The sequence below is a fragment of the Perca fluviatilis genome, chromosome 9 (assembly GCF_010015445.1).
Source record: "Perca fluviatilis chromosome 9, GENO_Pfluv_1.0, whole genome shotgun sequence".
Classification (NCBI taxonomy): Eukaryota; Metazoa; Chordata; class Actinopteri; order Perciformes; family Percidae; genus Perca; species Perca fluviatilis.
Genome location: NC_053120.1, coordinates 26,850,966 through 26,874,716, shown reverse-complemented (window position 1 = coordinate 26,874,716; position 23,751 = coordinate 26,850,966). Strand labels below are relative to the sequence as shown.

Here is a 23,751-nt window from a genome sequence, read left to right as displayed (position 1 = left end):
TAACATTTAGAATACACAGAAAGGAGATTGTTGTCTGGAAACAGTTTCATCTTAAAAACAAACACTTACCTACCACTGAGCTACAAACTGGCACAATGTCAGTACACTTAAAAGCACGAGGTCAAGGGTGAGCTAAAACCCAACTACAAGAGCAAGAGGGAGAAAGAGAGGGACAAGGACTTAGCAGGCAGGCAAAACAATTAATAATAGGGAGCTATTACTGAGGGATTGTCAGTGCTAGGAGGGAGGTCGGGTTTCAGACCCTTTTGAAGACTTTGATGGTACAAAACAGGCCTCATTATAGAGATATTATCTCTATTCATACACTTACAGAGCCGCTTGGATTCCTGCTGGGAAAGATTAGGTTCCTCGACTTGAGAACATCCTCCTTGGGTGCCTGGCTCACAGAGTGGTGTTCTCAGCTTAGGGCACACACCCACACAGCACGACTCAACTCAACTCGCCACCGCGTTGGTCCAGACTAAATGATCTCTTCAACTAAAATATTTGATGGATTAAGATGAAATGTTGTACAGACACTCGTGGTCCTCAGAGGATGAAACTTAATGACTTTGTTGATCGGCTGTCTTTTCCTCTAACGCCACCATGTGGTTCGCATTTGTGGTTTTCCTCTAGGACCATCATCAAATTTCTAATTGTCCAATACTTTGGTTAATGACCAAATAGCTGCAAACTAATTACATTGTCATCAGCCACAGTTGTAGTTTTTCTGGTGCTAATTAGCTAATAATAGCATGCTAACAGGCTAAAAACTCAGATGTGTTAGCATTTACCTCAGTGCACCACTGTGCCTAAGTATAGTCACACAGAGGTACTGTATTTTTCCCTAAAGTTTTCTTGTACCTGTTTCTAAACCAGTCAGAACAGATACAGTGGATTGCACCCTGACTTGATTATAAATTGTGAACTGGACAAATGTCAAATCCTCAGTATATGTTACAAAGTTGAAATCATGTAAATGACGTTAGTCCTCAACATCAAAGACGCACACTGTAAAATAGCAGATTGCGCATTATGACATTTAACAAAGAAATACATTATACTTGTGTCTGCTCTGGCACTGAGCTCAGAGCCCAAACATTTGCTTCCAAGACACCACAAAGCAATCTGCTGCCACATCTGACACTCACATGAGGCCTGAGCTTTGTTGTTGACCTCAGGGGGCGTTATGATTTTTGAGAAGTTTTACAGTGCATTGAATGATTGTATGATTTTAATTACGGGGAATTTCAGCAAAGGAAGGACAACTAGCTCTTCCTGGGGCTTCTTATACTCTTTTCTCTCCCACTTTCTCCATCTTTCTCTCTCTTTGTTTTGTGTGTTTGCATGTGCTTTGTTGTGTGTGTGTGTGTGTGTGTGTGTGTGTGTGTGTGTGTGTGTGTGTGTGTGTGTGTGTGTGTAGCCTTGGAATACTTCTAGTCAGTTAGGATACAATTACATCATCTTAATTACATAATAATTACATTACATTATCTTATAAGTTATATGCTTGTCATATATTGTAGCATTTGAATAATAGTGTGCACAAAAGGGTTCAAAGTAACGTTTCTTCGATTTTAAGTATTAATTGATTTTGAACATTAAAACTATTCCTGTACTTTTTAGAAAAAAACAAACCTATAAAGTAAAATGAGAATTGTATTTGTCTGACTAGTCTCTCTAGCCGACTGTAATGTGTTAAAAAAAAGTAACACAAATTCTAGTCTAACTTCTTGAATAAAAAAAGTTGATCCGAAAAACAATCCTCTCAATCAACAAAGTGAAGTGAAGAGAGCAGCAGGTTGATTATTACTTCTTCAGAACAAAAATCATGTCTCAGTTATTAATTGATCAGTTTGCATAGAGTTCCAAAGTGGCCATGATGATTCAGCTCCATCAGTGTTTTACACTTGTGTCCATAATAACACAAAGGCAGCTGCTATACTAAATGCCATATATGAATTTGTTAAAAAATATTATTTCCGATTACAGTGCTGATAGAGAGAGAACAATAAATGAAATACTGAGCCAAGCCTGCAAACACTCAGATGTCCTGAAAACTGTCTACACGTTTTTGTAGTTGTTGAAGATGGAAAAACAAGTTCATACAACACTAACAAAAAACACATTCACAATCATCTCTGTCCCTCTCTCTTGCTCTTCTTTGCTTGACTCCCACCAGTTCCAGTAATGTTGAAAAGCTCATGCATGGTGGTGACTAAAAACTGTCCTATACGCGGAACAAATCTGACTTCTAAGGACAGAGACAGGAGTAGAGCAAAGATGAGTTAAGACCTGGAAAGCAGATAAAACCAGAGGAAGTTAACAGACACAGCAGCGTGGTTTAATTGAGGGTGAAAGACTGTTATTTTTACGAAGGGCCCACATAGATCTATGCTGAAAGTAGCTTTGATGAGGAGCCTGGCGGGCACCAAGGACCAGAACATACTGGCAGGTAGACAGGAATGGCTTGTGGGAGTTGGGGGGCTGGAGCTGGGAGTTTGGAGAAAGAGGTGACTGGTCTCTTTCTCACAAGTGTTTCTTTTATGATGGTAAGGTTTAAATAGGGGTTAGGGGGACAGCAAGTCTCTGGGGGCAGTTAACAAGCTAAAGAGTGTGAAGTGACTGTCACCCTCTCTGAGCACATACTCTTCAAACACACTTCCAGCACCGGACAAGCGTGGCCTCAGGGTGGTACTCATAATTGAAACAGGGACTCTTTAAAAAAAAAAGAAGAAAAAAAAAGAGGTAACTGCCACCGCTAACTGGAAAGCCCCATGTGAGGACATCTGTATCTTCTCTCTCTATTTCACTTTTTCAATCTCTTTTTTTTCCATGAGCTTCCGCAAGTAGCAGAAGGTAATTGCTAGTTTTTATTCGACTTCGAAAATAAAAAAAACAACCTTAAAGTTCCCATGACATGGTGCTCTTTGGATGCTTTTATATAGGCATTAGTGGTCCCCTAATACTGTATCTGAAGTCTCTTTCCCAAAATTCAGCCTTGGTGCAGAATTACAGCCACTAGAGCCAGTCCCACAATGAGCTTTCTTTAGTATGTGCCATTTCTGTGTCTGCAGCTATTGAGGAGGAGAGAGGGGGGGCAAGGTGGAGGGTGGGGGTGTGGCCTTGACCAACTGCCACTTTGCTCGTTTGAAAGCCATGATGTCTCTCTCTCATGGGTGGGCCAAATTCTCTGGGCGGGTAAAGCAGAGAAAGGGGAGGTAACCTTGCTCCTTATGACCTCATAAGGAGCAAGATTCCAGATCGGCCCATCTGAGCTTTCATTTTCTCAAAGGCAGAGCAGGATACCCAGGGCTCGGTTTACACCTATCGCCATTTCTAGCCACTGGGGGACCATAGGCAGGCTGGGGGAACGCATATTAATGTTAAAAAACCTTATAAAGTGAAATTTACATGCCATGGGACCTTTAAGGAATAGTTCGACATTTTTGAGAATTGCTTATATTTGCTTGCTTGCAGAGAGTTAAGGCCAATTCATGGTTGCTGCATCTGCGTGGCCATCATGGTCCTTCCATGTCCATAAAGATCCACCTGCAATGTCTGACTGCACATGGTCTAAAAAAGTAAACTGGTCGCTTCTCTAATGCACTGTATGTATGTACTGTATATTCTCTTTAAGCAGTCGCCCACAGCATTTTCTCTACTTTTTTGTTGTTGTTTAGCCACATGAAACAAACAAAGGAGCTCTTATTCTTTCTGTCTTAAAGTCACCATCTTGTTTTCTAGTACAGAATGTGTCTGTGTACGCAGACCCTCCACTGTAGTAGGCCTATGTTTAGATGTGTATGCTCGTCCACTGTCCGTGAGCAAGTCCACAGCTGTCCGTATATACGGTGTTCGTATTGAAGTATGATCGAAGCTTTAGCTTCTAATGTCTGTACAGCAACTGTATGTAGCTGGAGCCAGCAGGCGGTTAGCTTAGCTTAGCACAAAAACTGGAAACAAGGGGGAACAGTTAGCCTGGCTCTTTCCAAAGAAAAAAAAAAACGCGGCAGGAATCTCCCCTTCCCAGCATTGCACGCTTCTGGGGCTTGCCGCTGGCAGTTATCAGTTTCCCTTCACTGACCACTGACAAGCAAAGAAAACTACTAGGCTACACCCTCCTACAACCGCAACGGCTGCACTTGATTGGAAGAATTCTTCACGTGGGGCTGTCTGCTCCCGGATTTCAAAACAGACCATAATGGCGGCAGGTTTGGAAAAAGTTCTCTTTTTTATACGAAATAGTTCACCGAAATGTTTGTATAATAAGCTATGCAGTTGCTGAATCTGTCTTCATTTTAGATCGACAACGGTCAGTTTAAAAGATTTTTGTGAGTTTTTGAAAGGGCAAGCTGCCCGCTCCTCATTTGCATAAAGTAAGTAAGTAAGTAAGTAATTTATTTGATATAGCACCTTTCACAGACAGAGTCACAAAGGGCTTCACACAAAAGACATTTGATTAAAAACATTAAAATCCAAAACAGAAAATAAAAAAGCAACAAGAAATGCAGTTTGAGTGAGGATTAAAAGAATAAAACCCAAAATTACAAACATGAGACAAAAGCCAGTTGAAACAAGTATGTTTTCAGATGCTTTCTGAAAGCGTCAACCGAGATTACAGAACGTAGGTTAACAGGAAGAGCGTTCCACAAGGTTCGAGCTACCACTTCGAAAGAACGTCACCTTTAGTCTTGGGACCACAGGTAATTCCTGATTAGAAGACCTGAGGGACCTGTTAGTGATGTACGGCTGGAACAGGTCAGAGATATAAACAGGCGCCTGACCATGCAATGCTTTATATGTAAGAACTAGAACCTTAAATTGGATCCTGAACTTTATTGGAAGCCAATGTAACATGGATAACACAGGAGTGATGTGTGACATTCTGTTAGACCTGGTCAACAGCCTAGCAGCCGAATTTTGCACTAGTTGCAGACGGTCCTGGGATGACTTGCTAAGACAAGTGAAAATGGAGTTACAATAATCAAGTCGTGATGAAACAAAACCATGAATGATCATCTCAAGTTCCCCTTGTGATACCATGGTCCTGAGTTTAACGATGTTTCTCAGTTGGAAGAAACATGTACGGGACAGAGACCTGATATGTTGTTCAAGAAACATATTCTGATCAAATATAACACCAAGGTTTCTAAGATTTGACTGTACCACTGAAGAAAGGGACCCCAGAAGATTAACAACTTTTGAGGCTGTAGTATCCGGAGCGATAATAAGGACTTCGGTCTTAGCCTCATTAAGCTGCAAGAAATTGTTTGCCAACCAATCCTTAATGGAGGACAAGCAATTAAGCAATGCTTTTGATTTCCTCCGGCTTAAAAGAGACATACAGCTGGATGTCATCAGCGTAGAAATGGTAACTTATATCTCCAAATTGCCTAATTAAGTGGCCTAGGGGAAGCATATACAATGTAAATAAAATTGGACCTAACACAGAGCCCTGTGGCACCCCACAAGAAAGAGCCGCGTTTTCAGAGGAATAGGGCCCCAATGACACTGAAAAGGTTCTATCTGAGAGACAGGAGGTGAACCAGTCCAAGGCGCCTCCAGAGATCCCAACCCAGTGCTTAAGTCTGTCAAGTAAAATGGTGTGATCCACAGTACCGAACGCTGCGCTAAGGTCCAACAGTACCAGAACAGAACATTTCCCCGCATCAGAAGACATCATTAGATAATTAGATACTCTAAGAAGAGCGGTTTCTGTAGAGTGTTTCTGACGGAAGCCCGATTGAAATGGGTCTAGTCTATTATGAGTGGTTAAAACAGCAGAGAGTTGATTAGCTACAACCTTTTCTAAAATTTTGGAGATAAAAGGCGTCTTGGAGATTGGCCTATAGTTTGCGGGAATTGAGGGATCCAGATTTGTTTTCTTTAAAAGTGGCTGAACCACTGCATGTTTAAAATACAATGGGACACAACCAGTTTGCAGAGAGTAGTTGATTATAGAAAGTAAACAAGTACTAACAGACCCGAGGACATTTTTAAGAAGGGAAGTAGGTATAACATCTACCGGGCTCGAGGAAGGCTTCATACTGTTCACCAAGTCAGTGAGTTCTAACAGAGAAATAGGAGCAAAACAATTCAAAGTTAACGGCCGAGTGAACTGAAAAGAACATGCCGTAGCAGTGGGGATGATGCTATTCTTGACATCTCTGATCTTATTTTCAAAGAACAAGAGAACAAGTAATAAAGTAGCCTGGATTCAAATGTATGCAAATGAGGAGTGGGCAACTCGACTCCCCGCTTCTCGAAAGTCACGCGACACTACCAGAATGCATTGCGCCACTGCTCACATTGACAATGAATGGGAAGCGTGGAAATGATGCTTGGCAGTGGACACGTACCATAAAGCTCACTACTTACACTTCCTGTTTGTTTATTCTGTACAAAAACCAACATGTCTGTTTTTTTTTTTTTTACAGGGGCTTATATGGCCACCAGGCACATCCTTCGACGTCGACACGTCTAGTGGATTTAACAAAGGAATATGAAAGTGGTATCAATCTACTCCTTTAATTTACAGCAAAAAAGCCAAATGTCAACATTTTCCTTTAAGTTCAAGTCGGATAGGATAAAATGTATACTGTTCTTCCTCTTCTTCACATTCCTGTTATTAATACAGTAATACTGCATAGTCACAATTGCTCAGAATAGAGTCATCACTGTTAACTGGAATGGGCTGAGCTTTGATGCCTTGCCCTAATCAGGTTCATTACACAGCTAGTAAAAAACAGACAAGAGTGTGGGAAGTCACAAAAGAGGTGTTCTTCATTTCCGTCCTGCTCTCCCAAATGAAACTGCAAAGATCAGAGAGGGTGTTTCATTGAAATATTAACACAGGTGATCAGAAAGTCTCTCAGGCTTCATCTGGACTAACTCTGCCGACACTCCTGCAACCTGCTCTGTGTTTCCGACTGCTTGATGATTCAAACCAGCAGCGGTAAAAAAAAAGAAAAAAGAAAAAAGAAAAAAAGGAAAGGCTCCCTTAATTTGCCCCATGTGGCCAGAGAGAAGAAATGAGAGTGAAGGTGTCAAAAAATGGTCTTCTAGCTGGTTCACTGGATAGTAAAGGCCTTTTTACAGTCGCCGCAGCCGACCTGTCGCACGCCAATGTGACGTCAAAATGACGTAGCTCTCGCGCAGCACTCTATTTTTTTTCAGCGGCGCACGACAAAGCGGAAACAGGAAGCCTGAAGGAGCTCGAGGGTAACCGGATGCCAGGACTCTCAGAGTGACTGCAAGTCTCTCTTGTAAACTTACTGGGTTAAGACGAGTTCTTTCATGGTGAATGAAAGGCTTGATCCGACGAAGTAGGTCATCGAATCAAATCGAAACATTGACGTCAATGCTGCTGCCAGTTCTGCCGTTGTTTACCTTTTTCTTCTTCATCTAGTCCGTAGAAAGAGCAGAGACGGTAGCCTTTCCTCATTAGCGACACCTCTGTTCAGGAGAAGACTGCAAACACAAGGGGTGTATATAAATAGTTACGGCGCACCCATGATGTCACATTGGCGCTCGACAGGTCGGCTGCGGCGAATATACCGCACGTTTAATGGAGCTGATTTGACCGTGTTACAAAATGCTTCACCGTTCACATCAAGGGAAAGACAGCGGAGGTCATGGGATAGCAAAGGGGATGTAGCTCGATGGTGTTTTAAGCCAGTGGTTCCCAACCTGGGGTCCAAGCACCCCCAGGGGGGGCAACAAAGATCACAGGGGGGGCGCAAGTCTTTATCTGGTTTGAGGTAGAGGTAAAAAAAAAAATATTTGCACATGTTAAACAAATTATGATAATACACTAGAATATATAATGTATACAAAAGTCTGTATGAAAACTATATATTTTGTTGTATCCTCGTTTTTCCTGCCGCCACGGCATCACTATTTTATGAATGAAACATGGCGGAGAAACGTAACAGTGCTGATAACTCCTCTGTATCAAAAAAGAAAGTAAGGCTCTATCTCGAGAGTTACCTCAACTTCGGTTTCGGGGCTCAGCTTTTCTTAGACATGAGTAGGGGGGCGCCAAGGAAAAAAGGTTGGGAACCACTGTTTTAAGCCCGCAATGTCTCCTTCCAGGCAGCGCTGAGACTGTTGACTTCAAGGCACCTAACCTTAACCCTAACCCTAATTCTATGATGTATTTTAAATTATTTATGGTTATTTATTGTGTGGCACTTTTTACTTCTTAAAGCACTTTTTAAACATAGCACTTATTATTAACTCTGAATGATATGTGTATAGATATTTTTAACCTCAAGAGCAAGTAACGCAGACGGTATTTAATTTTTTAATTTAAATAACATGGTTTATTACACAACTTTATATATGTATGTAGGCACATTGGTGTTTTTTATTTTTCTACTTTGATATTTCTCTGGGAGAGACACCGGAGTAGTTGTGGAGGTGACCTTTTATTTAAAGTTTTAAATTCCCGCTGTCCCTCCTGTCCAGTGGTTCTTTTAACCTCCTTTTAATATCTGTCCGTTCTTTTTAAACAGCCCCGTCTTTTTTATTTAACCGAACCTGGTTTTTTAAGGAGTTCTTTAAAGTGTTTTATTCACACCAGTGGTCCCCTTGTGCCCGTGCCCCTCGCAGCACCCATTCTGGGTGCTGCGTTTTAACCCAAACATAACCATTGCCTAATCGCTGCCTGGAAGGATGTTGGAGATGTTGGGGGCTTAAAACACCAATAAACGGGGACGTAAGTCTTTCCAGGTGTAGGAAGAAAATAATAAAATCATCAGGTGAAAAGCAAATGACTTGTTTCTCACAGAATCAACTTTTCTGAGAGAGAATAGAAAGGGGACGGTGCTTTATGCAGGCTTTCTCATTTGTTTGAAATGGTTATGAATGAGTGCGGTGGCCACACCCTCCACCCCACCCCTCTCTCTTTCAACCCCCTAGATGCTGGCCCTGCCCAGAATAAAACAGGACAACTCAGTCGGTGCCTCCTCAGAAGACAGGACTGACTGACTGACTGACTGACTGCACACAGCAGAGCGTGAGGCCGTTCACTGCTTCACTGCCCCGTGCTCACTGACACACACTCGCTGACTGCCGCTCACTCTGACACACACAGACACAGACACACTCTCACTGCCTTTCTCTCTCTCTCTCTCTCTCTCTCTCTCTCTCTCTCTCTCTCTCTCTCTCACTCTGTCGCAGACACACACCGGCTTTCTCCCTCCCATACTCGCTCACTCCCTCTCTTTCTCTCTCCCTCTCTCTTTCTCTCAGTATCACACACACTCATACATACACACACACACACACACAGTCAGTTACCAACCCTCATTCAACTCCCTCTCAGCCACGGGTCAGCAGCTAGACAGGCATCGCAAGGTGCGCACGCACACACACACACACACACACACACACACACACACACACACACACACACACACATACTTGAACACACACTCAAACAAAATACACATATCCATACACACAAAGACAAACACACACTCACTCTCACACACACACACACACACACACACACACACACACACACACACACACACACACACATGCGCATCCTCATACAGCCCAGGACTTTATATGTGGTACGGGAAAAGAAGACCTCAGTCCAAGGAGGAGAACAAACAGAGAAACAAGGAGCGACACTAAAGAGGAACTTTTAAAGGTGGATTCATTAATTACAACACTTCATGAAAGGATCGGACAAATAGAATCGAAGACTGAAGACAAGACAAGACTGAAGATGATAACTGGAGAGACTTTGCCAAGCTTGTTGCTGTAGGAAAGTCCTGCTGTCAGCCCAAAGTAGAGATTGGTCATCTGTGACATCCATAGGATCAGTGAGTGCCATTTCCCTCCCTTCTCTCTTCAGGACTCCCACCCTCTTGTCATCTCTCCACTGGGACATCTCCCCATCATCAGCATGCCTACAGCTTGCACAAGGTGCACCTTGGGAGTCTGACCCACCATGTGCAGATGGACGCCGTCCGTAGCTCATCTCTGTCCTAAACCTGCCCTTGGCACTACCACTACTGCAGCCTCTGCCGGTCGTCCTCTCCCCCAATCCAGTGCAGCCTCCCTTTGCCTGGCATGCTTCACCCTGCTCCTGGTCACCGCTGGCACCGCCACAGGGGCCTGTCCTCCTGGGGTTGGACATGAACCCCTTCAGGTGCTGGCGAGTGGCATCAACTGTTCATGGACGTTGGAAAGGCACACTCGCAGTTACAATCACCTAGAGGGCGACGTCCGACTACGGCGACTTTACTCTGCCAACAAGTTCTTCCTCTGTATTGACAAAACAGGCAAGGTGGACGGCACTCGGCGGAAAAACTTCGCAGACAGTAAGTGCACCTAAGTTCTGTATCTCACATGTGTTGAATGTCACAGACAGGACAGGATGCCCTTTGACGTTATTCTTTATTTTTATGGCTGGACTTTCTCACCTGTTTACTTTTATAGCAGTTCATAGGGATATCCTGTGGTTCTATCTCTGCTGGGCTATTTGTGTTGTGTTTAGAGCATGAGAGACGTGTTGCTAGGTAAGAAGGGAATACCCTAGTGTGGATTTAAGAATACTCATGGGACAGTTGGCACGAGAAGGCTGACTTGAGGAGAGACATTGAGCATCAGTTGGCGACGCAAACTGGGCTTCAGTTTCACAGGGGATTAACTTGTCAAAACTGTGACGAAAGTGCATCAATTGTAAGTAGCAGGTGTAAACGGAAAACACATTCCTCCGACAATCTTGTGTATCGTTCACAGTTTGATTTGTCGTAAATAATGTGACTGCTGTGTCCAATTTAATATAGTGCTGAGAAAACAAGCTTTAGCTTAAAGCCTCATGAACACAGCACAGCTGTAAACCTTTCTATAGAGTCTGTGGCTCTCCACACAATCACGGCACTTAGCACCTTCTCAGACGGATGCAGTTCCAGATAGACCCAGATTATTCTGCCTAAACTGTGGTTCAGGGACACCTGAGAAGAAGTTGTTCGTGTCCAACAATGGGCGTCTTTCAGATGCTTGACCAGGTCAGATGAGCCGACTCTGGTCGGATCTGGTCTGATCTGACCTCCTTCTCCATTAGTCACTGGCTGACTGACTGACTGACTGGATAGCCCTGAGAGACGGTTATGCCTTTGACGGTAATATTTATGCATTTGGTCGTTAATGCCTTTTTATACAAGTGTGTGAGTCAGAGTTTTTCCATACAGCTACTGGGGGCTGGAGCAGCTGCTGCGTCCTGCTAACAGGCCAGCCAGTCTGTTGCCACTGTTTCAATAAGCTGCAAGCTGCAGACTGGATGACATTTGTTAACCTGTCGGGATTAGTCACCCGGCAGAATGTTTTGAAACCACACACACTGGTAGAAATTCAAGTTGAGTTGAATTATTACTGTGTTAAATTTTGGACCTGTGGGCTCCAAGTTGGGACATCATTCTCTCAAATTAGTGGTAATATATGTCAGCTACCATAATAAAATATCACTCCCAAGCTTTGCTTGAATTTGACACTGGAAGATTGGTAGCAACACGAGGGAGTTTGAATTAGTATTCAGAATCTTTGGAAAGTAGCAAAAGTTATGGCTGAGGATTTGTGAAATTCATGCTTTTTCTTGCCATAGTCATGTCATTAATACTTAAGTGGTTGCAGTAGCTCTCTATGAAAAAAATGCAGTCCCCTTAAATGTAATGTCTTCATACACTTTAGACATCATCCTCTCATTTCTTTTGGTGGAAAGAACGATTCTATCTGTTCACTCACACAGAGCGAGGGTGTGTACCTGCACCCTGAGCTGAGCACAGCGCCAAACCAGCGGTCATGTAGACCTTGTGGTCAGTCTGTGGTTGCGCCTCACAATGGGGCAGATCTGGTTTAAGGCCGTTTTGAGGTCTCACTCTGCTTCTGTGTGAGGCTACCGTTACTGCCATCACATACAGAGGCTTTCAATCAGACTTAGAGCCCCCTGTCGCCAGACATTTTCTTGATACTGATACTGGTGGCCATGCTATAGATTAGAGTGGCAGGACAAGCAGGACGTTGTGCATATTTAATGACAAGAGCAGTGATGCGGATACTACAGTGCAACAAAGGCATAAGTATCACACAGGAAAGAGGTCACACATTTCCATATAGGATTTTTTTTCAATACTTTTGAAATGTCTTGTTCTATCTGATGTATATCCAGAAATATGTTTGAGATATATGCATAAGTGCTTGCAAAAACACTTAGAAACCCACACAGAAAAATACAATGTTGGAGACACAGTCGACTGTATTATAAATTCCACATTCCTCCATTGTTTTGTGCAAGATTAACCTACCGTAGCGGAGCTCAGGACTGTCCTGAGCCGTGCATGGAGCTTCCACGAGTGCTGGCCAGCAGTCTGGCCGACCCCTCCTCTGTCCTCTGTGTTGCCCTTACACTCTTGTCGACACAGCTATATTGCCCCGACAGCTCTGCCTGCTACACCCAGGCCCTCACCTCCACTCCACTCAGTTTTTCCAGCCCCAACTCCCAACTCTCAGGTGCAAAAACAGTTGGAATTAGTCAACAGCTAATTGAGGTTGGAAAATATTGTATCAATCCCAGTGGAGCAGGGGCATGGAACAGCTGAGGGACAAGTCAAGAGAGGGAGAAAGACTGACTTAGCGAGAAGAAAGAGCTGGATAGGGTTAAAAGGAGATAAATAAATGCTTTTCTGTTTATCAGACTTGCCTTCCAGTTCATAAGGTATTAGGTACTGGTATGACATTCAAAAATATCGTGCAGCAGTCATTAAAAATGCCCTTTCAGATGTTATGAAATTACAGATATGAGTAATGAAATTCAAAACACACAGGTCAGGCTGAAAATGTATCGTATCCATTTCCAAGGTGTTCTGACAAAAATCCTGCCTTATGAGCACACATGAGGAAATATACCACACACACACACACACACACACACACACAAGCAAGTTGTAAACTTGACTATGCATTTGTTAACCAAACCTGAGAGATACAAATCAGACAAGATACGTGACTCGATTATTATCTGACTACAGCGGATGAAACGACGCGCTCTAAATATAGATCCACCTATATACCACTATCATCGACGTTTCTAAAAATAACTTGTCGAAATAGCCACGAAAGGAGACAAAGTACAGGACTTGAGGGACCAAGGGGAGGGCCTCGAAATGTTTTTCTTTTGACCTATGGCAAAGCTGAAAATGATGAGGGGAAAAACACACCCAAGTGTTTACAAAAGCTCCAGAGGCAGGTACACATCATATCCTGTCCTGGGTCATCGGTCATAGCCTGCTAATTAGACAGTGCAAGGCACAACAGCTGTGTGGGCACGCCCAGCAACCAAAGTCATGGTCAATTGCAAGAGCAAATTATAAAACTAGTAGAGTAGTATGGAATAGAGAGTAGAGTATGGGGGGGGGGTCGGAAGCTCCATGTAGAATCACGGAAGTTAAATCAAGTTACTGTAATACATGCAGGCTAATTTCATTACAAGCCTGTTTTCTATTATTTTGTTCTTTATGTTTTACAAATTAGTTTTTTTTTTTTGCCATGCCACACTGCATTTATTTTATTTTATGTTTAATTTTTTCATCTTATTTTAATGTATGGACTGTTAACGTTTGGGTGTGCGTGGCTGAATACATCAAAGGTCTGTGCAGCCTCCAGGTAGTGACAGCCCATTCACCCTTAGGAAATAAGGTCACCTCACCACGCAGTTATAATCGCAGAAGTCACTGCGGCCAGACTCCCTTTGCCTCTACAGCAGTGCAACTCTCTCAGCCAGGGTGTGTGTTGTGTTTACCAAATTCCCCTTGGTGTGCAACATCTTGCTTGTTTGATGTGAGAGTTTTCCCAGTTTATGAGTGTATTTGACTTGGATGGGACCCATGGGAAGAAAATCTTCCACCCTACTGAAATATGTTGTGGAAATTATTCAAACTTGTTTTAGACAGGGGAAACTGTCACTCGCCAAGGAGAGACTGAGTTGAATTTGAAATGGGAAAAGACAGGACGAGTGCTGCAGACAGATGACTAAATCCACCTGAAAGGTTTGACCAGTTCGACAGCTATGGCAGTCATGAACATTTGCAGGAAATGAAGATGAGAGTGAGGAAGAGTTAATCTACCGGAATGTGAATTTCTTGTGTATAAAATTCTTGTTATTTTAATGTATGGGTAAACAGAACTTAAGTGTAGTAAATACTGGTTCAATCATGCGTCATACTCAGGAAATAGTATCATTACTGTATGTAACAGTCATGAACATTGTCATATACAATGAAGAACTCACCACTGTAATATACTACAACAGATATTTTTAATCGGAGATGAAATACACATACAAAGCCGTAAATATTTTAAATTAACATAAAGTCAGACTCAAAAACACCATTATTCTCCATCATCTTCTCATGTGTAATCTAGGATGTGATTTTGGGACAATGGCATACACATGCCAAAGCGACAGACATTACAAATTGTCTGCTCCGCACTGTCTGCCATTTTAAAGGTGTAAGAAAGTTAATTCTGTCCTGGCTATTATACATCCTTACCATGACTCACCATTAATTGTGGTTGAGCTCAGACTAGGGACGTGTGACTGGATCAACAGCACCAGGGCTGGATGGGCTAAAGAGGGAAGCACCTGGCCGAAGGAAGTGCTTTGGTGTTTTGAATCGGGAGAATACACATGTTAATGAGGCTAGGAGAAGGGCCGGGGCGTGCTCTGCTCAGTATTGAGGTGGAAATTAAAGGCTAGAGGAGTGCTGGAGCGTTTCCCGTTGCTCATTAGGCATTATGTAAGGTTTCCTCCGGGTCGTCTCAACTGAGAGGGGATTCGTGGACATTTTGGATGCCAACAGGAGGGTAAAATCCCACGCATCATGCATTTATTATCCCTTCAATAAGGACAGTGCATGGCCTCAGCCTGTGGGAGACAAATTATATCAAATGGTATCAAGAGGCTGAAAGCTAAATAAAACATCACTGCCACACGCATGCATGTTGAACATGCATGTTAAATCTCTCTCTTAGACACACACACACACACACACACACACACACACACACACACACACACACACACACACACACACACACACACACACACACACACACACACACACACTCTATCACTGTCCTGGGAACATTGCAGGACAAGAGTGTCAGTGTCACCCTAATTAGCCTAGGATCCCTGGTTTCTGCCACCAGGGTTTGATATCATGAATGGGCTCTAGAAATGTAGCAATTAGTAGCTAACAACCTTTAGCAGTCTGGCTCTGGCTCCTCTCTGAGATTTACTGGGTTCATCAGCAGGTTTATAGAGTCTGACTTTGGCTCCAGCAGCCAATTCCTTTATAGCATCCCACAGCTCTGGACATCCTGTGGGTGTGAGGGGAACACAAAAGAGAAGACTTCACAGTGCCAGTAACCAGCTACTTGGATCTTAAAGCCATTGATAAAAAGGTTCTGAAAAGCTTCTTAAAAAACGGAGAATGATACTGAATACAAGGTTCAAGTTTATCAATTCTAAATACTTGAAGGAAGAAATATCTGAACATCAGAAAATGATTAAAGATTTGAATAGAGCGAGATTGAGAATCGACTCTTTATATATTCTTTGGGCCAGAAAAAATAACCGTTACGTTATAATTTCCCGTATTTTTCCTATGAACATCTGTTGCCATCCAAAAGCTACTCCCTCAATGATTTAGGTGCTTTATACATCATTGTAATGAGCCAGAATTAATTACAGCAACATTGAACATGTTCTCAGCCAGGCAGTACATTTTTTAAATGGGAGTAAAGCGTTTGGCCTTTTCCTCAATGAGAACACATTAGCACTGTTATTACTGTGTGTGCTTTTTGTGTGAAAGGTGTAAAATGAGTATTAATTAGATCAGATGGGAACAGTCGGCCAGCTAGTCTTACTCATGCAGCACCACATGTTTGAAATCATTCGCCAAAGGAAATGTTGCAGCAAGGAGCAGCCACCACTCACATCTCGGACCCTACATTCACACACACAGACACACACACACACACACACGCATACACGCATGCATGCACGCACGCACGCACGCACGCACGCACACACACATATGCACTGACGTAATCAGCCCATTGAGTCTGGGGAGACAGGTCTTGCTTCAACTTTAGATAGACCAAGACAGATTAATGGTTTTGTTTTGACCCTTCCAATAAAGCCTCTCACCTCCCTGCTTGAACTGAGCCAGACATCATGTCTTGGAAGGCATTTTACCACTGGCTCAAGAATAAAGAAGCTGAAAGAGAACCCCTGCTAGACATGGGGAAAAAACAACTTGGCATCCCTAAATACAGCTACGGCTGACTGGCTAAAGCTACAGGAGTTAAAAGGTGTTCAGATTTAACCTAACATCACAAGGAGTCCGAGCCTAGGAAGCAATAATAGCAGGAATGTAATGCACCTGTTGCCCTGAAGACAGACATCCCTCCCTGTAGGATTTGGTCCATATCGTAAAGGAAGCAATAAGAAGCCGTAAAATCTGATGCTTCTTTCTTATAAGTGACATTCAGGTAAATATGGGGCTCCCCACCCTTTTTTTTTGTTGCTAGATTTTAATCTCAGCCACACACATACAACGTACACACCCAAACAGAGCAACCACAATCTGTGTAGCTAAATATCGACTTGCTGTCAGGCAATCGAGTCATAAAAATCTAGTTCACAGCACCAATGTGTAATAAACTGGAAATCTGTTTACTCTTGATACCTCTGTGGAGAAATGGTGCTGCATCACACTGAGGATCATAACTGGAAATGACATATTTACTTTATTTTACAGATCACACTCATCTGTGCAGCAAAAAAAGATACTGAGCACCAGAAAGCGTGCAATGATCCAACATGTCATATCATGTCGACATTATGTCATGTATTTCTGCTTGAATTACGATTTTAAAGAGCAGTTTTAACTGCTCTGTGAGGCTGTAAACAGATGATGGTGCTACAGTAGAAGACAAGTCAGGGGATCACCAAAGTCAGTAGAATTCATACTCTGGGCACCATGAATGTCTACACAAAATTTTGATGGCAATCCATCTGACAGTTGTCGATACATTTCACTTAAAAACAAAAATGAAAAAAGAAAACCCTCGACCAAAAGTCAGGGGATCCCCAAGGATTTATCCTCTGGGGACCCTAAATATGTGTACAAACTTTAATGACAATCCATCTGATAGTTTTTGATATATTTCAGTCCAAAGTGGGGAACCGACAGACATTGCTATCCATAGAGACTAGATTGGCAAGTTTATAAGATCATATGATACCCTGAATATGTAAATATGTAAATCAAACTGAAAAGCCAGTGATGAATAACTGTAACTGTTTTATACAGATGAAAGCAGAATATAAGTGCTCCAAATCTGCAGTTCAAAGTGTTAAGAATGATCACATAGCATTTTTTGGAATTTCAATCCCAAACCCCACTAGAGTACATTCATTCTACATTCCTGTTGCAGTCCATAAAGTACCAATACTAATACTAATACATGGGTCACAATGTAGAAATTCAGACTATATGGATTGACACCTATCTCAAATTGGACCTTAAACAGATTTTTTTTTTTTTTTTATCATTGGATTTAATTGATTCTTATGTGAGTGTGTTTAAAAATCACATGCTTGTTAGATTTTGGTTTGCCTTGGTTTAGATTTGGATAGACAATTTTATGAAAGCAAACAAATAATCATTGAGATTTTGTTCCATTCAGTTAACAACCTAGGCGCTAAATCTGCTGTGCCTTGAAAATTGAAGCAGAGAAGTCTCTGTCTGGACTGAATAACCGTGTTGCAAATGCATATCCTGGAAGTAGGATAATTAATGCAAATGCAAAAGGCTAAAAACAGCGACTCCGATGCAGGTCTGGGCATACCAACAGGTTGAGACCATACAGCGTCTTCTTTGAGATGCATTACACACATCCACCCGTACCTGTTTTTTATCTCTAAGGCCATTTCGCTAAATGAACACGAGCAGGATGTAAGTATCGTGTCAGGGCTCTTTGAATGTGTGTATACATTTTAGAAAGCATGGGCCTGTGTTTATACTTGTGCCATTGCAGGAGCATGAAGTGGACCCTAAACTGAAAAAGATGTGTTTCCTCTCCCTAATGGCTAATATGAACCAGACCTTACCTTGCACTCAATTCAGACGCATACGTGTGTGTGTGTGTGTGTGTGTGTGTGTGTGTGTGTGTGTGTGTGTGTGTGTGTGTGTGTGTGTGCGTGTGTGTGTGTGCGTGCCTGCGTTTGTGCGTGCTGAAATTTTTCCCGTCTGGAAGGCCATGCTCCTCATTAGAACACAGAGGGTGGCACAAAGCATTGCAGTGATAAAGCTGAAGTAGGACAGTACAGTCACACTATGCATCAGGCTACTCCTGTATGGACACTGAGATCTTTGTCCTGAACGCAGCTTTCTTCTTGCTGAACAGTTACTACACATTTCATCTATCACTATCCCTCTCTCTCTCTCTCTCTCTCCTGCTGGCTCCATTTCCCCCCCCCCCCCTCCTCCCCTGCAGTGGATAGGATTGGGGTCAGGGCCCTTTGGCCAGTGGAGCAAGTGACAGCTCTGACAGGGCCCTGATTTCACTCTTGTGCCTTCTGTCACCTCCCTGTATGCCCATCTCATTTTAATAATGTAAATTTGGGGCAGGCTCAGGCCACAGAGAATATTCTGTGTCCTGGTACTCACTCACTGGAACCTCGCTGCACTTCTGAGCCACACATGCACACACTTACAGTTGGTAGTATTCTCCAAGCTAACTTGGATTTTGTGAGTTTTCAGACCCCTGTTCAGAACTACCAGCAAAAAACTGTGGTCTGTTTGTTTAATGGCTTCCAGGAAAGATGAAGGAGCTGACGTGATTGACAAAGTCCTGAGGACAACAAGAAAACATACAGGGAGGGACTCCCTGTATGGATTAAACAAAGAATGGTCTTAATTGAAGCAGCAGTGGCCAAGATATCCTAAGTATGGGTAAAGATCATCACAACTTCAATTTGTAATGTACGGTTTCTGTTAAAAAATGTTAAGTCTCAAGCCTGAGGTGAGATATGGCATTATGAGGGTAATTATTTTCAAACTTCTTAACTTCTCCCACCACAGAAGACATTATATGACTGTTTTCACAGGCTGAGTATGCCTAGTAAAATTAGCTTCACTTGAAGTGATGTTCATTGACAGTGTTTCACAATATCCCTTTTGGGTTTAAATACCTTTACGTAACAGAAAACTTCAGGAGATGTGAGGCATCCATGATTGTCTGGTTTCAAGTCTCCACTTTCAGAAAATTACCGAAAAGTTTCCCGATCATGATCATGATCATGATCTGGAGTTTGACATGAATGCTATTTACAAGTCGGGAAATCATAATAATGATAACTTGGATATGGAACCTGCCTGTGCAATCATCACCTACAAGGACTGAGTTCATTTTGCTGAAATGGAATGTAAAATAAGTGGCTCACTTGGCTCACTCTAATCTAATCTAAAAATAAAACTGTATTTGCCAATGTAGGCACAGAATCGCTGTGGTTAAAACTGACAGGGAATGCTGGTTTGGCTCAGATACGGATGCTCTTCAATAGCTACTAGGGAAGATGAAGGTAGAAAACTGTAAACAAGGCCTTTGTTTTGTCCTGATTATGTTTCCACTCAGGGTGGCTGAGTCTGGTCTGGACAGCCAACCAAACCAGCCACAGATGCAACACACCAGCTTACTGCAATTTAGTGGCACACGAGAATGACCTCAGTCTAATGTGGATCCCTCCGTCCCAGCCGCCCCTCCCACGGTACCAAAGTGCAGGAAACTGCAGAAGCCGTGAGTCACAAAGCTCTCGGCGGGCAGATCTGTTCGTAACTATCTGTGAAGCCTTTGATAGCTTGCTGTTCGCTTGTTACGGATGTGATGCATGATTTAGAGGCAGTTTGCCCTCCTTGATTAAAGAAAAGGCCTCTCGGTCGGTAGGATTGCGGCCCCTCAGTACCACACAGACACAGACGAGTACACCGTGGGCTTCGTTAACCTTTGTCACCCCTGCTATCCCTCAGCCTCACTACACCAGCCTTTCACCCCACCACTCGCCCACTCCCTCAGGTCGTCCTCTAGTGTTACCTTTTCTGGCAGACTTGCCCCCACCGTGCTTGTAATTTTGGGGTTTGATCAGCGGAGGGTCTTTTCCCTCTGATTCAGCCTCCTGGAGGTCCCTAATGAACTGATTGATGATCCATTACATACAATCACAGCTTAGCATGTCCAAGGAAGTCAGTGTTCACTGGTATAACTACCATGGAGTGCATGCTGACAGGACATGCAAATGCACTAATCACTGTTTGATAAAGGGTGTGTGTGTGTGTGTGTGTGTGTGTGTGTGTGGTAGAAGAGTACCAGTACTGCTGCAATCTTTGACCTGAGCCTTTTCATAGTTTTTCACTAAAGTCTTGTCTTTGCACTCACATGCAGTGCCCGTTAGTATTACTTTTGTAGTTTCGTTGACTGTATGAGCAGTGTTTTTTAACCTGCCTCCCCACACACATATATACACAGATATATCCAGATGTGGGTGGTGATTCTGGAGCATTGGGTCACTCTGTCTGGGGATAAATCAGACAGACTAATCTGTCCTGTGAGGGGATGGAGGGTAATTGGTCACATTTGACCCCCGGCCTTGCGGACTGTGGGAACGCAGGCTTTATCTATCAGCGGTAATTGGCTAATGAAACACTTCCGCAACTCCTCCACTAGATTGTCATCCACCGGTTGGGATTGGGTGAGGCATGTGTGTGTGTGTATTTCTGTGAGTGTGGCCGGCACAAGTGGCCAAGAGGCATGTGTGTGTGGGGGCGAGAGTGTGTACGAGAAGTCTAGAGAAAAGAAAATGGCAGGATGCGGAACACCCACTGGCCATCTCCAAAACATTATCAACGGCATCGGTCTCATGATGCCTGCGGCATACTGATACGTTGATAGAACACACATAAAGGCTGTGTGGTTGCCATTAGAATTTAAATTTAGGTTTAAAGTAGAAATGGTTAATGTGATTCAAATGAAATCTTTGGCCCGAAGCTGGACTTCGTGTTTGCAGAATTGAAATCATACTCTCAATACTGCGGTCGATATGACACAGCTCTGTGTCATATTTTATTGAATTTTGTTCATGTTTTATAGCCGTTTTGTGTGATCTGTTATCTGGGCAAAGCCATGCCCACATCAATCGAAAGACGGGAAAACCCGGGTGGGTTAGAGTGAGTTGTGGGGGTGGGTGGAGGGGTACTAAAAAAAAGAAAAAAGGTTTAAGTTACGGTGGTGAGACATTGTCTCTGAGGTCCCATCAAGTGAGCCATTCATAGATGCAGGCCTACCAGTTTGTGGAGCCAGGAGACACTCCGATAGAGTGGGGCCCAGGGTGGCCTTGTCTTTTTGTCCCGAGCTGACCCCTGCTCTCCCGCCTGGCCTCTGCGCCCCTCACCTGGCCTGTCCCAGCGCACTGGTAACAGGATACCTGTAATTTGCTCTAATGGCCTTTGAAAGACCTGGCTGGGCTAATCCCTGGAGTACTTCTCCCAGCAGCACCATATAAAAGGGTGGGGGTAACGGGGCAGAGTGTGAGTCCTGAAAGAGGACCGGCCTCTGGATTGTGTGTGAGAGAATGTCACCCCTTGCGGCCGGGGCTGGGGCCGGGGGAGTTCGGGAGTCAGCTTTCAGCGGATCACCACCATGTGGCTTGTTCACAGGCTCAAAAAAACTGGGCCCGGCTTGTAGAGAAGAAGATTGTCTCTGCTTTACACCTCCCTCAGTGGCTCAGTCTGGCAGGCAGGGGGAACTGGCCCACGACCAGCCTGCACAACACTTTTGAGAGAGTGCACTTCAAATTGTTTCCAGATTTCCTTTTGTGATTTGTGCGAAGGTATTTCTTCATGGATGACATTTGCTTATTCAATAACAGAAGAGAGTAATATCCCCAGTACTGCAGAGCTGCAAGGAGAGCAGAAATAAAGAGGGAATAGTTTGACGAAGTTAAAGCAAAGCAGCCCCTGACTTCGGTCAAGGGGACGCAACATTCATGGAGATGGGCGAGAGAACATTATACAGGAGGTGATGTTACATTGTCAGGTATTATAATGGAGGATCTTCCCTCCGGCAGCAACCTTGGTGAATATCATACATTTTCTGAAATAATTTGTACGTGCAAGTTACGAGCAAAGCTAGTACTAATAATAATAATAATTATTATTATAAAAATAATAAAACCATTGCTAAACAAAAGGCACTGGCTATTGAAAATTGACTGAGATTTAAAAGACAGGAGAAACAAAATCTTATCAGTCTCATCTTGACTCCCATCCCTCCAGAGATTTTAATGGAATGTGGGAACAGCAAGTGATATGTGGGCAGGGAAGACCAGCCCTCTGCCAGTCTTTTCTCTCCTTTCTTCTTGTCCTTTCTATCCATCGTCCCTGTTTCTTTGATGGGGCGGGCCACATGCAAGGAAATGTACTCACAAAAATACACAACACATGCAGACCAGTTTTTCCTGTGTCCTACTTCTTGAAGGTATAGAGGACGTTGTCACATTAAAATGGCAGCACACATCCACACCGTGTGTACAGATTGATTTTAGAGAGTGACAGCATGTTTAGATCTGTGAAGGTTCAAGTGTGTGAAAAAAGAAAGGTGCAAAAATAATGCCGTTTCTTATTTCCCTCGTGGTTACTTAAATGATGTACTTTTTAAATTCTGTTTGATCAAACATGAGTTGAGTTGAAGGATTCCTAACTGTCCAGGAATCCAGAGCTAAATTAAGCAAGAGAAACACTGTTCAGACTTCCAGACAGTCTGAGCTCATTTGAGGAACTGAATAACTTGGCATGTTGGCTTGAAATGTGCTGCTTTGACTAACATGTGGCAGATGATGAGAGCGGGGGCTGTTAAGTTCATTTCACTAGTGTCTTGGAGAAGTTTTTCTATTTTTACTTCGTACCTTGTTGTATAAATCTCACTGCTATTGCAAAAAGAGTGACAAAAACCTGAGATTTGTAACTGGAGGCTGTGTGTGTGTGTGTGTGTGTGTGTGTGTGTGTGTGTGTGTGTGTGTGTATGTGTGTGTGAGATCATCCCAGCCCGGCTCAGCTTGAAGCAGACATATCTCATAGCTGTTGGTAAGGGATGAATAAATCATCCCAGTCCTGTGAGAGTTAATAGGTATGATGCATGTCCGGAGACCCGCTGCAGACAGGCCGGTAGGGAGGGAGAGGGCGGGGGGGGGGGGGGTTGACCCGCAGGGGAAGCGAACGAGTCTAAGAAAGAGAGACCAAAGAGGTACGACAGAGGAGAAGTGAGGCACAGACGGGCGGTGAAAGGCAAGCTGGCAGATGGGAGACAGGATGAAGGAGAAAAAAGACAGGTACAGTTTGTCGGAAGGGAGGGAGGTACAGCCTGTAGACCGACAGCTGCTCTGCAACAGAGAGCCACACACACACACACATGTGCACACAAACACACACACGCGCGCACACACACACACACCAAAGCACAAATCTTCTGATGGAACAGTAGAGCTCTCAGAGTGGCAGTCACAGTTCCTTTAAAGAGACTGTAAATGTTATATTGCTGTCCAGAACAGGTCACTCCATTGAACTAATAAAGGCATTGCGTCATATATTTAGAGCCTGATCACACTTATTCAAA

The 23,751-nt window shown here is 43.3% G+C and overlaps 1 protein-coding gene across 1 annotated transcript in view; it reads left to right on the top strand.

Annotated features, from left to right (window-relative positions):
• Positions 1-9,515: 9,515 nt before the first annotated feature.
• Positions 9,516-23,751, top strand: part of fgf22 (fibroblast growth factor 22) — a 28,551-nt gene continuing 14,315 nt past the window's right edge. The window contains exon 1 of the mRNA XM_039810301.1: positions 9,516-10,340. Coding sequence (XP_039666235.1) covers positions 9,968-10,340 — 373 coding nt within the window. The 5' untranslated portion in view covers positions 9,516-9,967. The remainder of the gene's footprint in view (positions 10,341-23,751) is intronic.